The sequence below is a fragment of the Hirundo rustica genome, chromosome 1 (genome assembly GCF_015227805.2).
Source record: "Hirundo rustica isolate bHirRus1 chromosome 1, bHirRus1.pri.v3, whole genome shotgun sequence".
Taxonomy (NCBI): Eukaryota; Metazoa; Chordata; class Aves; order Passeriformes; family Hirundinidae; genus Hirundo; species Hirundo rustica.
This window is the reverse complement of record NC_053450.1, coordinates 90,344,326-90,363,619: the sequence shown is the minus strand read 5'-3', so window position 1 is coordinate 90,363,619 and position 19,294 is coordinate 90,344,326. Positions and strand designations below refer to the sequence as shown.

General features: G+C 40.4%; 1 protein-coding gene across 10 annotated transcripts in view; it reads right to left on the bottom strand.

Annotated features, from left to right (window-relative positions):
* The window catches only part of PHACTR1 (phosphatase and actin regulator 1), a 305,882-nt gene that overhangs the window by 63,718 nt on the left and 222,870 nt on the right, over window positions 1-19,294 (bottom strand). For 9 of the 10 annotated variants that reach the window (XM_058421581.1, XM_040077353.1, XM_058421579.1 and 6 more), the window contains 3 exons: window positions 13,422-13,502; window positions 4,945-5,124; window positions 3,691-3,897 (listed from right to left, as the gene is read on the bottom strand). In XM_058421581.1, the coding sequence (XP_058277564.1) occupies window positions 3,691-3,897; window positions 4,945-5,124; window positions 13,422-13,502 (468 nt within the window). The remainder of the gene's footprint in view (window positions 1-3,690; window positions 3,898-4,944; window positions 5,125-13,421; window positions 13,503-19,294) is intronic. The other variant, XM_058421584.1, reaches the window with a different exon arrangement.

The following is a 19,294-nucleotide window of genomic DNA, read 5'->3' as shown; positions in this document are numbered from 1 at the left end:
ACTGTGCAATGTATCTCTCAAAAATCTTGAATGAAGAAAGCAAAAGCATGCAAAAAGCTTAAATGGAATAGATAAGTGGCCAGATACATACAAAGCTACTGGTGTTTTAGGAGCTTTATGGGTTACTGGTGATTCAGTTGAAAAAAATCTAATTAATTTCAGAAAACATTATCTGTGTTGGTGAAAATTGACAGCTTAATGAATCAACATCAAAGGGAACTTTACAACACTGGGATCTATCAAATCAGACATGCCTAGTCTTCCTGTTACTTAGCCATTAAAGATTTTACGAAAAGCTGGGGACTTGAACACTGGCACCCCAATTAAATTTGGTCCAAGGTGATTATTTCAACTCTTCTTAAATTTTCAGTGAAGGAAGCTAAAAGTGTCCTAAATGCCTGGATTCTGCATGTGAATATCAGAGAAATAATACAATGCAAGAAATTTTATCTTGTGAACATTGTCTAATACTGGTCAGTTTAATTCTAATCATGTTTGAAAACTGGTAGAAGGCTCACCAGGAGGTGATTGGCCAACAGACCAACTGGATATGTAGAGCAGTGAAACAACGGTATCAAAACAGTTAAGGCTCATGTTTTTCTCCTAGAGTTGTCTTCTAGAGCAGCACAGGCACTTCCACAGCCAGTGCTGTGACAGAGATGTTCTCTGTGGAAGCAGCACCATCAAGACCACAGGACATGGCGTGAGGAAAAGCATGGAGCATCTTCTGCAGCAGTGTTGGCACCACTCCCAGTGGCTGCCCTGCAGTCTACTCTTGGCTCTGGCCCTGTGTCTATACTGCCACATCCATACAGAGCCTCAGCTTTGAGAAGAAACCTGCCAAGGCTGCGTGATTTCTATTTGCTAGAGGCAATTCTCTCTTCCTTCCACCTTTAAAATGGATTTTTTTTCTTTTCATTCCCCACAAAATTAAATGTGCTCTTACGTGTTTATTTAGGCCTGCTCTTTTATGTGCATTTTTTATCAATTGAAAGGCCAATCTTTGGCACAGGTGGATAGATATTTGAGATGTTTCAAAATGCTTTCAGAGGAAAGGAATGTTTCTTTTCCATTTCTAAAACCTGTAATAAGTTCTTTGTCAAGCCCTGCAAGTCAGTCTGCACAACTTTTGAAGAACTTTCCTTTTTTTTTTTGCCTCTGACCATGTCTGTAGTGATTTTTAAATATATGTTTGTATAAAACATATTTCTATTAAATAGATACACTTATGTACACATACACACATATGTGTGTGTGTGTGTGTGTGTGTATATATAAATATAAATATATATATATATATATGTAGACAGAAGTTAAGTTGCTTCTGCATTTTCACATGTACCTAAACCCTTCACAGGATCACATCTCCTCTCACAGTCTCTTGAACAGAGCTACCAGACCATTAAACCCCTGTCACTCTCCACTAGCCATGCCTGGTATGTTTTAATAACCTTTCAAAAAATTCTTCAGTAGAAAAATACGTATGCAGCAAGAACTGAAAAGTTTCCATTTTAAATGCCAGAATTCAGATTTTGCTTATATTCTCACTCACAAGCTGTGAATGTCTCTGGAGTAATTTTAAAAAGAATAGTATTAATTCTTCTTCTCACTGAGGAGGATGCTTCATTAGGAGCGATTGCTTATTTCCGAAGATTGTACATAGTTAATATGATTACCTCTGGAGAACACAAGGCATTGAGCAACACATATATCCTTTGGACCACCAAAGTAAATAGACCCTTAAGAACAAGCTGAATACTTTCATTTCTAAGGAATGTGTGAATGAGGGTTTCAGTTCCAGCAGGAATAACTGTCAATTAAATTATGGCTCTATGACTAAATTTGAATCTCTGGTTTTTTACCCTGAAAGTTCTGTATACGCATGTAACAAGAGTCTATCTATACGCACATACAAGACCTTATATAGGATTAGATGAGACATCACTGAAGGCCACCACAAAGTAAAAGTAGTCATAGTTTTGTTTCACTTTCATTGGAAAGTTATCACCATCAAGCAACTCAATTATGCTGATAACTTGAGCCTGATTCTATTTCACACAAAATTTGCAGTTGCAGAAAAAACAAAACTACTCCAGAAGTCCTCATCCTTTGATTCTTCAGTTATCTCTTACAAAATAATTGCTTATGAATCAAGGACATTTAGTACCTGAGTTTTTTCCTATGCTGTTCTTATATTTTTATTTCTTCCATGTTGGCCTCATTTCTGAGCAACTTCTTATAATTGGGACAGAGTTTTAGGGGAGATCATAGGAAGCTTTTTTTGTCCTTAGGTGAAGCCATGAATAGTGCTACCTGGCCTTGCAGGCTGTAGGACTGCCCATTCAGTTTGTAGCAAAAGGCAAAATATTAACCATTATGCGCGGATTTTTTTGGCAGGTAAGAAAGTAAAGAGGTTTCACATAAAATGTACAAAACTGTAGAGGACAAAAAAGTGTGGTCATCCAAACAGCAACATGAAGAGACTACGTAGAGATGAGAGAAAACCAGAACATTTTCTTTCCTAATGAGCTCTTTCCTGATATAGATCTTAAACCTGAATAAAATGAGTATTAACTGTCTGAAAAAAAAAGAAATCTACAATATATAAATGTGGGCAGAGCATTTCTCACATCAGTTCTGAAAATATCAGGGCAGGATTAACACCAGATCAACCCAGGGGGAAGACTGGTAGCTGCCCCGCTACAAAGATGAGCCACACCTCAAATTCAACTCAGGATTTTGCGGTGCTGCCTCCTGTGCAGCAGCAGCAATTATGAGCAGACTGTTCAAAAGGTGCAGGCAAGTGTTTAGGGAATCTATTTTGGTCTGCATAAATATAGCCATCCTTTGCTTCAGCAGTCAAAATGAGAGACTGGAAGGAGGAGACACATCCACCCTCCTTCCACGTCCACCTAGAACTTTGAATCCCAAAGAGCTTGGACTCTTGTGAAAAAATGTGGAACACAAAACAGAGCCTGTGTTGTTTACTGTTGCTACCTTCTATGCAGTGAGAGCTAAACTGCAGCATAAAGCACAGGACATCAAAATCCTGGTCAATGGGAATTGGAGCTGGACTCAGCAGTGGGAGGGGAGTAGTCAGAGCAGGAGTGGAAAGGGGGAACAGTTTGGCACACAATGTAACCACTGAGGCAAAATGGCAAGAAGTCATAGGACAGAATTACCTGTGTAAGGATCGGGGGGCAAGTAAAAGACAAACATATGGAAAGATACAGGGGGCCTGCCCGTATAGCAATCGAGGGGACAAGCAACAAAAGGCAAAAGGAGAAATCAAAACTCTCCCCTTCCCCTCAACTCTCATGCCTTTCCTCATTAAGGGCATTTAAAGGTATCCTAGTATTTTTCTGATACTTCCTTTCCCATCAAAGCACATCCTGCAATTTCAGTGGTGATGGTAAGTCTTGATGAATAAGACTGAGGAGGGTTAGGAAATGCCACAGCGGTCTTAGGTAATTCCAGCTGGGAGGGGAAGTGCCCCTGGAGCAACCTTGATGAAGGTGCAGTCTGAAGATTTCACGATCCCTGCCCTAGGTACAGCACATACATCACCAGCACACACAACAAGTGCAAACAGCATTACAGAAAGAGGAAGAACATTGAGAACCTTGTTACAAAGGCAGCTTTCCCTATAAGGGAAAGGGTGGGGCTGAGGGTCCAGGAATACCTACTTACCAGTTAAGTGGCTGGCAATCCTGGCAATAGGTTTAGGAGGCAGGGCAGGGGGCTGTTTGAGGAGGGACAACTGTTTCACTGGGGTGTCCTCATGTTCTCCAGGGAAAGCAGCAGATTTTTTTGGGGGAAGTAGCAGGACTGGCTTAGCTGTAGGATCTTGGGACAGGAGGACGCCGGATTCATTGGATGTGGGGCTCTCTTCAGACACTGGAGGACACAACCACATCATAGACGCAACAACGTTACGAGCAAAGCAGCAGCAGATACAGCCGAAGTCGGACAAGAAAAGCAGCACAGAAATGCAGATTAGGAATGACTCATAGATTTCACTCAAACGTCGTATAACGTAGAAAGGAGGAAAGAAGGAAAGAAAGAAAGTAAAAGAGAAAGAGTAACACACATCTACACAACAGCCAAATTTCCCATTACTTCTGACAGAAGCCAGCTCCCCCATGTCAGGCTGGGATGTACTCCCACATGTGGAATACAAATCAAGTTTTATAATGTCACATCTCTGATGGTCTGTCACCACAGCTTGCCTAGGACCAGATATGTTAGCAGGTGGTCTTTAAACTTACCCTGTTAGAAGTAAAGAGCATCTCACAGGGCCTACTCCCTTTTGAAAAGGCTGCATAGCCGTGCAAGGTCATGGATGACAACTACTGCTCTCTTTTCCTCACCTGACCTTTGTCCACAACTCTCAGCAACACAACATGATGCAAAAAGAGGAGCCAACCTAGATGTAGAGCACTGCTGTCTCTCTGCACAGGCTGGGGAAGAAGAGCAGCCAGCCTCCCCCAGGGTAGGGCAGCTGACTGTGTTAGTTACTGACACAGCATCACATGGCAGGTTGATCATCACACAGCACCATGTGGCAGGTAGAGGGCATGGTGTTGTACCCCAGGGTCCAAACGTGTTGCAAGCTTTCTGCTCTAGAACTCATTGGCACATCTGAGATATAGACAGAGAGCTGGAAACCTCCTTTTACATGTTCACAAAGTGCAGGGGTTTTGCCTTACTCCAGGAGAGGTTACTCGCTTAGAAGTAGAGGTTACCTCTACGTTGTGTCAGTCAAAATTTCTTCTCAGTGGAGCATTCAGTGACAATCTCTACACTGTAAACTCCCTCTGCACCAGAAGACCATTTTGACAAGGATTTCTCAGGGCTAAACACCAAATGTTAGAAATCAAAAACTTGTTTCAAGCAGCTTAGAGTATCTAACATGTATCTATTATAACATAAACGAGACATTACCTGTCCCATCCATGATCTCTGTGGATGGGAGCACCTCATATGAGCAAGGTTCCACAGATGCAGGGACTGACTCCAGTTCTGCTAGGGCTGGCAGGGACACCTGGCTGGAGCTCAGCCCAGAGCCCAGAGGCTGCCCATTCTCCAAAGCTCCTTCTTCATTTGGTATGGAAAGTTCCCCATCTGTTCATAGTTGGAGGAAAGAAGAATGACAAAAAAGGAGACATAAATAATGCAGACAGAATTTTAAATAAAATCCATCCCCATTAGATTGTTTTCAAATGAGGAACCTGGACTGAGATCTTCTGTGTATACATGCACTGGGTTTACGTGGAAAGGTTTTGATAGTAGTGGGGCTACAGGGATGACTTTTGTGAGAAGCTGCCAGAAGTTTCCCCCACATCTGATGGAACTAGTTCCAAGCTGGACTCTCTGCTGGCCAAGGCTGAGCCAATCAGTGATGGTGGTAGCACCTCTGGTGTAACAAATAATTTATGTCAAATATCTGTATTGATCTTTTGCTCTACCCTGGAATGGTCATTATTAAATGTGGTCTAAGTTGGTTGATTCCTGAACATCCTTGACCCATGTGGACATGCAGTCCCATCCAATGCCAAAAAAAAATCTGTTTTCCCTCTCTCTGTTGAATCTAGAAAGTCAGGAATGATAGTAGGCTGGAACTAAAGTATATTAATACATACTGTATGTAGTATTTTAATACAAATAACAAGAATGATTAGCTTTTCCTACACCAACTTTTATGCTATAAGGGACACAAGCAAAATCACAGGGGATTTTACATACATAGGGAATTTATCCCTCTTTTACATACAAATAAACACATTTTATGTAAGGAAGAAAATAATTTTTATAGTTGCTTGATGTAAGACCTTGATACTGGGATATATCAGATTCCATTTAGAAAGCTTGTTTTTATAGTTACTAATAATATCTCCTCTATCTGAGCAAAATTTCTGTGACAGCAGCTGGCATTTTCTTTCTTATCAAACACCACATTAGAAATAATAAAGAGCAGAAGGAAGGATTCAGATTATTCTCTATAGTGTCAACCTGCATGATTTTTATCTCTGAACTTGTTAAGCAGAGCACCTTGGTACCTGGAGGCAATGACTACATGGACATCACAATTAGAGTTTTATAAAGCAAAGTGTTCAGCCCCTATGGTTACAAATGGAAGCCTGAAAATATAACTGAAATGTGACCTGTAAAACTAAAAACCAGCAGGCAAATATGTGGAACGTGATTTTACTAAGCATTTAAATTACTTTTGAAAATGAAACTCAGGATTTCAGAATTTGGCTTTAGATTTTTGGGCACCACTGACTAGCCATATTACTGCTCAATGTACTGAGTGGAGATGTACATCAGTCAAATGAGTGCACATTTTCCCCTCATACAGCTAAGATGTACAAACCACTCTGGAAAACAATACTGAAAAGAGAAAAAAACTTGGGTCTCGTTTTGGTGCTAGTATACAGCAATTAACAAGTCTGAAAATACATTAGCTGATAACTGTTCAGAATTATGTTTCTGCAGTTTAAAGCTTATCCACAGTGAGTGAAGATGGTCTCCTGTTTATTTTGGAATTATTATAAATACCAAGGTCTTGACTTTCTTGGTTTTGTTGGAGGTTTTTGGAGACTCAGAGAGCTATTATGGTAATGCAGGCACATCATACTAGATGGAAACCTGACCCATGGCTTTGAGAGATCAACTGAGCTGGCTAAAAGGTGGCAACATGAATTAAAGCTAAAGGTCTTGGCCAAGTGTTTGCAGCACAGCCTTCTTTCCAACTGTTGTGGCCATTCTATATAAAGCTGTTTACTTCCCTAGGCAGCAAAAATAAAAAAAAAACCAATTCAGCCAGGAATTAAGGAGAACATTTTTTGACTTAGCTGTTTGGGTAGAAATACTGTGTATTCTGTGCTGGCTCTGTCTCCCTTTTATAAGGACACACATGTTTACACGTGTTTGGGATAAGGACTGATGTTCTTTCAGTTACCTGGTTTCATGAAAGAGCGTAACTATTTCCAATGTAGAGCATCTGCTTCTTGAATGAAAGGCAGTGGCTGTGTCCAGCAATATATTCATTAATTCAGTGCATTAATTCAGACTAAATTTGACTGTAACTATGAGAAAAGTATGCGTGACAAACCCAGTAACATTTGCTTTTTGGAGGGATGACTACGCATTCTTCATGAAGTGAGATGCTTATTGCAATATGCTGAACATCTTGAAATCCTACTGTCTTAAGTGCGCTGTGTGCTTCCCAGGATATACTAGCATGATTTAATAAAACAGCATTTGAATGATTCATGATGACTTACGATTGCAAAAAAAGTAAAGTGGAAGATAAAATTTTGGCTTTTACCTTTCGTTATAATGCTAAAGCATGGCAGCTTTCTGTACTGACAGCGTAACATTTTTTAATCTTACATTTGAATATCTTTAATCTTGATTTAGAGTCTAAAGCTTGTCCTTGTATTTGAATGAAATCATCAGACATGGCACTGAATCATGACTGCAATATACACTCTAAATCTTTAAGGTATTGCTTAAAGAAGAGATACACGGGGAGTTGCTCAAGTACAGCAAATAGATCATAGATGCGTAAAAAACTATTTGTAGAGGAAAGAGTATCTTAGTGTGAATTAATCCTGCATCGGAGATATGCTTGACAACCAGATATAAAAGGCAAATTACTTATTATTTTCAAAGTATTAAAGCTATTCCAGCTGGCTGACATACAAATGAAAAGAATCCTCATAATACAATTATTACATATACAAGGATGAACTGATCTGTTTTCAGGAACTGACTATGAGTTTAAAGTTCATTTTGCACAGTGATAACGTATGTAAACTTCTGTTCTCAGACTTGCTAAATCCTTTGCTGTTTTCACTGAGTCTGGTGCTACTTAGTGGAGAATGACTTCCCCTAAGTCCATGAGCTTTAATAACATCAGCTGAGCGTGAAACTGGATGGGTCCTTGAGGGAGTGTCATGGGTTAACACAGCTTGGGTTTTAGTTAAAAGTTCCCTGTAAGGACCTTGGAATTGTTTTGGAAAAGACAGGGACCTATCAGAAGCCAACTCTTAGATACTGACATATTGCTGAACCACTGAGGAAGCTGGATGCGACTTTGTGAACACATATATAAAGCTGAGACTGTATCTGAGCCATCCCCTTCCCTTCTGGCCCAAGGAGTAGGTAACAACCGGCCCCTGGGGCTGCTCTGTGGAGCGGCCCATGCCGGCCAGGCCCCGCCGATCCTCCCTGCTGGGGGGAGCTGGCCTTGGCCTGGCTGTGCCCCCGGGCCCCATCAGCTGCTGGGAGCGGAAGGGGAGGCTGTAGGTACTAATATCTTCATTAAAGCCGACTTTAAAGCCTACTCCCTCGCTGGCCAGACCAAGGGAGATGTCCAAGAGCCCCTGATAGCAGCTATGGGCCCAGCTGGGGGGGCCAGCCCCAATTGTCACCGAGGGGTGGGCAGGAGGCATCACCAGCCTAGCTACTGAGATCCTGGCTGCCGTTCCTGAGGCTCCTCCATTGGCATGGCTCTGAAATCCCAGCAGCTGCCACCCAGCAGCGAGCACATGACTATTTGCAAGCCTGGGCAAGTGTTAACTCTTTCCTTGGCATATGAAACTTTTAAAACTCTAATTTTCCTTTTCAGTATGAGGAAAAGGACAGAGTGAAATGTAGAGAAGATGGCATGAGAGGGAAGTCAGTGAAGAGAGAGTAGAAGACTAATTGGGAGAAAGGATTGAGGAGTTGCCTAGTCTGAGGGTGAAAGTCTTTTATGAGCCATGGTAATAAACTGTAATATATCAGAATATCCCTTTAAACTGTGGACAGTATAGATTGGGGAGATAATTATTCAGATTGTATATTTGAGCAAAGGTATTTTGTAATAGACTAAGTGCTGTGATTCTATAAGAAGCTTGAACAGAGAGAGATTGGATGAAGATTCTGCCCCTAAAGAGAGAGAAAAGAGGACTCTGTTCCATGAGATGAAGAAAATCCTTTGCCTTTGGAGTTGTTGTATCTTTATAATGACACCCCAAAGCACCCATGACCCATATGCAGTTGTGGGAAAAACTGTTGATGGGAGGGACTTTGCAGTTTGCAGAATTTCCCCCGGGCAGCTGCAGATTTGTGACATGGGAGCTACCAGCATGGGAGCTGTTTTCTTGTGGCAATGTCTCCATGGGAGTTCTAAGAGAGACTCTTCTCTCTAAGAACTGATGAAAGATTATTTTTAAGTGGTGAAACTGACTGAAAATCACAGGTTTTGTCTCTTTATGTTGTCAGTGGGAAAGTGAACAGTTTGTGGGGAGGGAAAAGTGTTTTGAAAGTTTCATTTTGATTCTCATTCTTTTCTTTTAGTGTGTGTTAATAAATCTATCTTTATACCCTTTAAGTTTGAGCCTGCTTTGCTTTTTCTCCTAATCATATCTCGCAGTAGGAAAAAGAATAAATGATTCTGGTGGACACACAAACCACTACAAATTGGTGTGTCGGCTGGGAATGGTCAAAATTGGGGAGTGTGAAGCCACTACAGGGAGTCACTTGACCTCTGCAGCAAGAAAGCACGTGAAGGCTGCTCTTCTCTTACTCAGGAGACTCTGCACACCAGAAGTCACCAAAGAAAATAGGACCTCAGAGGAAACACTGGTGCAGAGGACTCTACCCAGACACTTTGATTCACCTCAGCATGTGAAAACAACAGCATGGGATGAAGGCCAGGAATGCATAGATGATGCATTCAAAAGCTGTGGCTCCTAAGCATGGTTTGTATTCTGAACACACCTGTAATTTCTACTCTCAGGTACTTCTAAAATATTGCCTGGTGTGAAGCAGCCCACAGTGTTATCACACTGACACAAACCAGTCCTGTTGTGTTACGCCTGTTGTAGCTCTGCCTATGCTCTCACTGTGTCTTTTACTCTGAATACCTTGGACTATGCAACTTTTTGCATATCTGAAAACTGCCATGTTCATGCATTTCTTCTAAAGTAGAATAGCTATGGAAGTCAAAATGGACAATTTGAAATCCTGGGTTAATTTTTTGTATTGGGCTGTCTCCTTCAGTACTTGTCTGCTCTCAAGTAGATTGTCCAAGCAAGAAATTCTTGATGGCAAAGACTAGGAAGGGCAGAGTAAAATTAATTGTCATTCTCTGCCATGACCCCAAAGGTAGGGAATGAAAAATTCAGTGTTCTTGCATGTGGTCAAGACCTGCCCCAGGAACTGTTTCCTAGCCTTGATGGCTACCTTAGCACAGTAGCTGGGATCCTCCACAACTTCAGTCCTGAAGGAGACCCCTGATTTTGTGGATCCCATGGAGTTTGAGACAGGCTGCTTCTGGAGGAGTTCAAAACTTTTCAGTTTCACTGCAGCACAACTGGCTCTCCAGTAGCTGCTATGCCTTCCTCCTTGCTGCATTACCAAAGCCACTTCTTCAAATTTGTCCTCACATACGGTCACAAAATCTGCTTTAGTGCGTAAGTGCAACATGTTTGAATCCTGTCAAATTCAATCCTGTTTGAATTTAAGTCTAAATCCATCATTTTAATTAGATAGAGCATATTAAAATACAAGAATATAAAAGATGAAGACTGCCCATGTTTCCTTGAAAAACCATTGCACCATTACCTTTGGAGTAAGTAATTGGTACACACTCACATTCAGAAATCTCTCACTACAGGCCATCTCATTTACATTCAGAAAGAAGAAGAGGTATCAAAACTCTACAAGTAGATTTAGTTCTTTGACCACCAGCATGAAAGTGGGCAATTCTAATGACAGATGTTTTTGGGACAGTTGCACCTTCATGTGAAAATCAAGGTCTGTACCTATACATAGGAGCAATGGCATAGCAAAAATATGAGTTCTCCTAAATGTTGAGGTATGTTCTGTGATGCGGGTGGAAGAGGTATTTTTAACCTCTCAGCACTATCTGCCTACAAACTATTAGAACAGCAGAAGCTTCATCAGAATCTTCTTCAACTTACTATTTTCCAAAAGTACAGAGTATTTGAAAAAATTATAAACTTTGTCTACACTTTCAGAATACTCATGTCACAGAGCCCTGGAAATGGAAGATAACAGAAACTGATTCTGTCATGAGTTTGGCCCTTAGCAAGGAAAGAGCTCTCTGCAGTTCTGTCAGGAGCAGCTTCATGAGACTAACTTAAGTGTGGAGGGTCATTGAATGATGACAGCATTTTTTGTTTTCTAAATATAGCAGCTGGACTGTAGTGACTCTCCCATGTATGACTACTGTAACTCACTGCACTCTGATAATTTTCATCTGCTGGGTGACACAAACTCCTCTGAAAAGCCAGAAAATCCTGAAGCAAACAGGTCAGAGCATCACTTTTAACAGGAGGTGAACAAACGAGCTAATTATGCTTTTCTGCAACATAGATGATATGACAAAACCAACACCGAGCACAAGGCGAAAATTCTTGTTCTTGGATCAATCTGTCTGCACTGTTTTCTTTGATTAGTATGGGTTTTTAAAGAAAGAAAAAGCCAAAATGACTCACAGGCCTGCTTTGCCCACCTCTTAGGAAAGGGAGACAAAGAGATTTACATCTACTGTGTGTGCAAGATGCCTCTTGGCATGGAAGGTGCTACCACAATCAAATAAAGCATTCTGCTAGGAAATGCGAAAGGTCTGTTGTTTTCTTGAAGGATTAGATGTTACCTAACAGGAATTACAAACAAAATATTACTTCCACTTAAGGTTCTCAATGAAATATATCCTTTATTAGAATTACTCTCAGATTATTACACCACTGAAGGAAATAATGCTTTTGCTCTACACATCTTGACTAGTTCATATCCTCATATCATCATAGCTGTTTGACTACCGCTGCTATTCTTGTGTATTACCACTTTCTTCTCTGCCCTACCTCTTTCTTTTCTTATCAGCTTTGTAAAGATGAAAAACTACTATGAGGAGGAACGAATTTCTTTCTTTCAAATACCTCCAGACAACTTAGAATCTGCTTCACAAGATGACACAGAAGTTTACAAACTACATCATTATTTAATTAATAGAAAAAACCTGTAGTGCCTTGGTAGCAATGCAAGGGGAATCTCCCCAAGTTTCAACAGGAAAGCAGAGTCAGACTTCACAGAAAACATTTTTCCTGGGAAGGCCTTAAGGTTTATGTAAGGATGGTTCAGAGGGTGGCTATATGTGGGAGGTGAGGCAGGAACGAAGGAGGTCACACCTGGGACAGAGGTGCGACTGAAGGCTGCCTTCTGAGCTGGCTGAGGCACCGATCACTTGGTGTGACAGCCTGGACCATGCCTCACTGGCTGTGGGTCTAACCTGAGTCACACTACAAAACACAGACAACACAAAGCAGTGAGAAGGGCAAATCTATTGACAGGAGCTGGTTTTACTCTGAAGTTGCATCTAGGATTTCCAAGCAAGCAGGTGATAGAGCACATTACAACACATAACTGGCAGAAATTGTAAAACTCAATGATAAGCACATTTTTGCTGTTGTTTAACTTAAAAACATCAGCAGCCTAGGTTAGTAAATGTTTAAATTCCTAATAAGCTAGAGTAAAAAGTAGGTAGCAGATTTAAATGCTACTGAATTTATGAAGTAGGTTATACTTCTAATATCTGTGAAAGTTTCTAATTTCTGTTGATTTCTACTAGATTTTGTACTGCTATTGTCAAAAACTTTTAGACTTCAAATTAATGAGGCTTTAAAGCATATGCATAAGTTCTATTGTGATTAAGAAGTAGCTTTATTATGTCTTTATATAATTTGTTGAATTAATTGCCTTAGTTATTGACAAGGGAAGCAGCAAAACAAACAAAAGATGCACTCAAAGACTGACATATATGTAACTGATGTCAACTGTGTATTGCGTTACCAGTGTAAAACAATGATGATGGTAAAACAATGGCATTTTGCATAAACAAGACATTACAAACTCAACAAATTAATTATCCTGAACAAGGAATTATTATCTCTTCTGAGCTGTTTCAAGGGAAAGTACATTGTTCTGTGCTCATGAGGATCCAAAACTCTTAAATGTTTCCCTTTTCTACAACATTTAATCCCAAAGTGACTCAATCAATGACAATGGCAACACACAGAGGCACAAACCCACTACATTTCTCCATAGTCTGGATGCTTTGCTCTTTTGCAGTCAGTGACTACTGCCTATTGCTGTAATTTTTATTTCTATTGCTCTACATTTCTGATTAGTTTTCATTTTTATTTACTAAGTAACTATCACATGTATCCAACAGAGAGGGCCAGATCATGGCAAAGTCAAGAGGAGTGTTTGGAAATCTTATTTTGCATAGTCTTGCAATTCAGAACTCTCTGTTCCCTGTTTCCAGTGTTAATATTATGTAAGGTCTGGCCATAAAACTATATGGGATGTCAATTTACTGTTGTGAAAAGAAGAACACTTACCTTTATCAAATATTTCTTTCAGCACTCCTCGTTTGATAAGCTCCTCTCTGCTTTGCCTCATTGACATTTTTCTTTCCAAAGCTGTAAGCAAAGGATAAACAGAAAAGAAGGGAAATTATTGTTTTATAAGGCTCTATGCCTTTTAAAGGCATTTAAGAAATGCTTTTTCTCCTCTTCAAGTCAGCAGCAGTTTAGCATCTCGAAATAAAGGCAGCTGGTAGTCCAGAGAATCTATCTGCTACTGTAGTGTGGCTGTTACTGACAGAAATGGTGATAGAATGGCTGATTTGAGGGCAAGTCTGCACACCCATTGCTTGACTTTGACACATAAGCCAAACATTTCTGATTTCTGTGGAGAATTAGAGACAGCAAAGGGAGAAAAAGGAAATTAGTGCAGAAGCTGGAGAGGGAAAGGAAAGGAAGAAGGCAACACAAAGGCTCAAACCAAGGAAAGAAGTGGCCACAGAACATGGCCGCAGACTGTGTCCAGGCTGTGGTAGACAATGAAAGCCAAGGCTTTTTTGCCACTTGTTCCAGTGTGGGCAGATCAAGGTGTTTGGGACAGTGCAAAAAATGAGCTGTTTTATAGAGTCTTCTCTTCCCTGGAGGTTTTTTTTTCCCCCTAAAGAGATGTAAAGAAGGGAAACTCCAAGAGAGTCACTGCAATTTACACCAGACCTGAACAGCTCAGTTCTGTATTGGCTGTGTGGTCATTGAGGCAGCAAAATGACAGATAGAAAATAGATGTTTCCTTAGTGCAGTAGTAATTAAAACAATGTCCAATTAACCAAAACCCCACAAAGGACATGCACACAGGCAAAGAGCTGAAAGCCAGCATGCTAGAGGCTCTAAAAGTGATGTGGAGTGGCTGCGACTGAACCCGCTCTGTGAGAAACAAGCCTGTGCCTGCCAAAAAAGAGACAGAGTCAAGGGCAAATGGCTTCTGCCATATGCTCCCCTATCAGACCCAGCACTGATGCACACACACACAAATGAACTGGGGCTTAGCATCCTCAGCCTGCCCAAGGCAGATTTAAAGCAGAAGAGGCTTGGAAGCCCTCTCTCCCCTCTCATCCCCTGAAAACAGGAAGGTGCAGCCTTTCTTGATACTGCTGTGTGTTCACTCTTCCCACAGGGACACACATACCTGGTGAATTAGCTCTGCTTATACTGGCACACTGTGCTCATTGCAACTTATTTGCTGCCAGATACTTAGGGCTCAGTATGAACAAGGCCAGCTCTGCTTCACTCTTCTCCATAGGAAAAATACAGGCTTTCCTGTTTTTAAAATCATTTTTAAACACGTATTCCTCAGGACAAAGATGACCAATATGTACAGTCAGAGGTTAGTTAAAAACCCTGGTCTCCCCAGGGAGAGACACACCCTCTGAACTTCAGTGTGAATCAGAATTAAAGGCAGGTCCCTTTGCTGAAGCAGAAGACCCCATACTCATTAACCAGCCACATGGTGCAGTTTGGAGTTTGTTAATGTAACAGCCGCAGAATTTTCCAGAGTGCCTTCAGCCCGTTTAAAGAAGCGCTTTAGGCACCTCAACTGACTTGCAATGAAACACTGATTTCTAAGTTTCTAATATGCTTTTGAGAAGAAGGGCCCAATGATAAAACTCTGGAGTCACACTTCAGACTGCTCCCCAAGCTTCCCTTTCCTTGTGCTGAAAGGGTCTTGTTTTGGTACAGCATTTAAAGCTTTTTCCTCTTCTTCCTTAAGAATCTCTGCTCTCACACCTTCCAAGAAAAGCCAGAACAAGCTGCAGCTAATTTCTGAGCCTTCTCCCACCAAATAAATTATTAAAACTCTGACTGAATTTAAAGAGCCATTTGGTGGCACCCAGCACCTTTTCCAACAGGTCTCAAAAAGCATGATTTTCTGTTAGAATAAGCAGCAAACTGAATTTGCTCTTCAGTGGGAAACCAAGCTGGGTGAATCACCAGCAAAGCAGCAGTTTCTGCATGTAGACAGCAGCACTGCCCACAGAACAAAGACACAGGCAAATTCTATTTCTGTACTTGACCACAGATAGCTAAGTAGCAGATCCACATTTTGCACGCAAATTCACTGGCATCCATCTGGGTGGCTTGTCTCACCCTCCTGACTATGCAAGGTAGCAGCATTATGACTGGCTTCATGGCTAGGAGGTCCCACCACATTATCACAGTACTGGTAAGAAACACAGTAATTTTGAAGACTGGAGTTAAGGCTTTTGGGGAATCAGGTGCTAAAAAGGGCTATCAGGACATTTGGAAGAAGTGCAGGAGCGTCTTCCAAACCAGTTGCTGACTAAGATCCTCCAGTAGTGACCAAGAATTCTCAAAGTAATGGACTATTTTTGCAGTCACAGAATTTCAAAGATAGAATATATAAATTCAGAAGACTGTATGTGTGTGTGTGTGTGTGTGTGTGTGTGTGTGTATATATATATATATATATATATTTCTCAGATACACCCTATTGCAATCTGCTTGTGTTCAAGAATGGAAAACCCACAACCCTTGAGCTGAAGCTCAGACAAAACCAATTTTTTCAGTTTCTAAATCCTTTCTAAGTAGGTACAGGACTTATAGTATTAATTATTTTCCTACTAAGCCAGTTTAATTAATAAGATATTTAGAGGAAGGTCATGCTGGGCTAAGAGCAGCACTGAATGATAACAGATGTTATACTAAAACTGTGGAACATGCTGCCTTTCTTCTACAAATATCTTCCTCCAAAACAAGTGTTGTCCATTTAAGTGCATAACCTGTTATGCTACTGTTGATTAGATGGGAAAAAATATAAGCATTTAGATGCAGAACTCATTAGGATCTAACACCCTGAACAATGAAATGCTTTACTTGGTCTGGATTTCTTTGGCAAAGATTGCCGGTTCTTTTATAAAGGATTTTTTTTTTCAAGAAGAAAGCTGGTACAAAATAAATTCATTCACTCTCCACTGAGAAGGAATCCATTCACAGCAGAGGATAAATATAAACCTTTGAATTAATCCTTGATTCATGAGAACCATGTAAATTCTGTGATGGGAAAAAAATGAATTATAATTAATATTTAAGAAAAGATGTATTACTTCATTAGTGATTTTCCTTGTTGATTAACCTCATTTTTTTCCATTTGTACAACCTTCCAGGAGATTAAAAATAAGCATTAAGCCCTCTTTATGGGATCTCCTTATGCCAGAAACTAGTTACTGTAACAAATTCATCCACTCTACAAGAAATTCTCAGCTACTCGTTTAAAGAAATGAACCTATGTGCATTCTATGGTAGAAGTGTACAGATTTTGCCAGTGTGCCCTGCAGTATGCTGTTTCTTTTACGCTTTGATGAAGAAACAGTGGGAAATGTTTTTATTAATGTTTCTGAGCTGGTATTTTTGAACTTGTCCCTCAGGAGCAGCACCCCTGTGCTGTTCAAGCAGAGTTTTTCTCTGCAGCAGACCCATTAAGATCAGTAAAACCTTGACAGGGTCAGGAGGAGTTCCTGCCCCTTCATTCTGGAAATCAAACACAGCTTTGTCTTCATTCCTTTAACAGGTCGCTGTGCTCCGCGATGGCAGTGGTTGTGGGCTGCTCCTCCAGCTGAGAAGGTGAAGCTCGCCACTGCCTCTGTGCCAAGTGCTTCTGCTGCTCCATTAACCAGCTAAAGAGGCATTTATGCAGTCATGACACACAAGCTTTCCATTCTCCCATCCTTCCCTCCAAGACTAAAACATTTCAGATGAACTATTCCAACCTGCATCTATATGAGACAATAATAAATTCATAATAAATATTATTATACAAGATAATAATAAAGTGTTCTCCTTTGCAGCAATTGTTATGTTGCTGCTTAACCAAGGGGTGGCCTAAATAAACAAGTCCTGCCCTTTTCATCTGACAACTGAAACGAAATCCCGGTCTGTGCTGGCCAGTTGGATCTTAACCTTGCTTTTTTCTGATGTTGTCCTTGTTTTTTGTTTTAAAAAGCACTGGGGGATGTTTTGCATGAATTCTTCCTTTCAAAGGCCACTATAATTTTCATGACAATTTTAGAAAGCAAAGGTTGTTAGAGGATGAAGCTGAGAGCAGAAGCTTTCTGATGCATCAATTATAATTGCTTTCAATAGGAATCTGCTTTGCTAGTAAATCAGATCTGAATAATTAGAAACAAGCAAACCAACTGTTTTGCACAGTGTTTAGATAAACAACCATCAAAGTTTTCTTTAGATTTATATGGAAGAAGAGATTTTCAAATGTGATGGATTATATATTAAAAAATTTTACATCATCTTGAATTTTTCCCAACTATGTAGACTTTCTTGGCAATAAAATGGAGCAGGATTCAGCTGATACAAACTTTTACAGTGTAGGCTTCTGCCTCTGAGTTGGTCTCCTTATCTATTAAGAGCAAGTCTTGGGCATGATTGCCCTCAGACTAATGTAAGAATCTAAACAAGATTGAGCTGCACTTTGGAAGTGCCTGTTAGGCTTCACTGACTGTAAAGGAAGCTCTAAGGGTGAGTAGCCAAGATAAAGATGCATAAAAATAGGGCTGAATATACTCCTGAAATCAAAACTGACTGAAGAGAGTAGTTTTAAAAAAAGAAATGCTGCTATATGTCACCATGGTTTTTCTGAGTTTTTTAAAGCCTTTTGATTGTTCATAAAACGGAGTCAGACTTTTTAGCTACTGTACAATATTAGGAGCAGTTTCTGCTTTTCTCACATATATAACATAAACAAATCCTTTGTTTTTCATTCTCTGTCCTTTGTTTGCATATTTCTAACCTGAAAACAATTGTAACTGACAGTTGGTCTGGCCATTCGGCTGGGAGGTGAAAACTCCATAAGCCAATCCACAGCCAGACCCACAAATGTATGAAAAGTAAGAAATAAACAGGCAGAGGGGCTCTCGGCCTTGGCTCAGCCTTCGGCTCTCTTGGAGGAACTCTCTGCCCTGCGAAATCTCTTGTCTCCGTGTGATTGCTTTGCGTATCCTGATCACAGCTATAGATTAAAGTTTTAGACATTACTGAGGAAAATGTAGATGTGTCAGCTCACAGAGAGCTCCATTAATTTTGGAATTGTTTTAATAGCTGTGGCATGACACTCAGGACTACTGCCATGAGCTCAGACCAATGCCAAAACATACTTTGGTTGAAAAAACTATACTGCTCTGCTCATTGCTAAATATGAATTTTGTTTGTCTTCAAACATGCATAGGTCTCTTGAAGCCTGAGGAAAGTAAAAATATTCCAACAGGTTTCTGAATCTTTGAGATTTAAAGTTCCTTATAGAAGTTTTGAGCTTCTCCAATATCAGCCTAGGTTTTCCTGCAACAGTACCAGCTACAAAATTTAATTCAGACAGATTACTACCTAGAAAAGATTGGGAGCCTCTTTTTGCTGTGTGTCTGCCCATGATATTGTCTGTGTGACATTGCCCATCACAATTCCTTGTTATGACTGTAGCCTAGCACTGTCATTCTATGAGATAAAATAAGTGAGCATTAGAAGGAGAAAAATAGGCTGGTATAAAAGGTTAAGCTTGATTTTGAAAAGTGTATAGAAGTACCTCTCCAAATCAGCCGACCAAATAAATCCCCTTCAGTATGTGAATCACTTGGAAAACTTCTGTGGCATGTGCTACAAGACAAACTAATAACACAGAAAAATCGCACAGCATTGACGCCACACCAAAGAGTAACTGAAAACACACCTGAAGCAAACCCCAATCATCATTATAGAAGGGGAAAAGTGAGGTACAGACAAGCTGAAACAACTTGGCATGTCACCTGCTACACCAGTAGCAAAGCATTAACAACACCTGTTCTGTGACCAGGAGCCAATACTCTAGGCTAGGACATGACCCTTCTAGACTT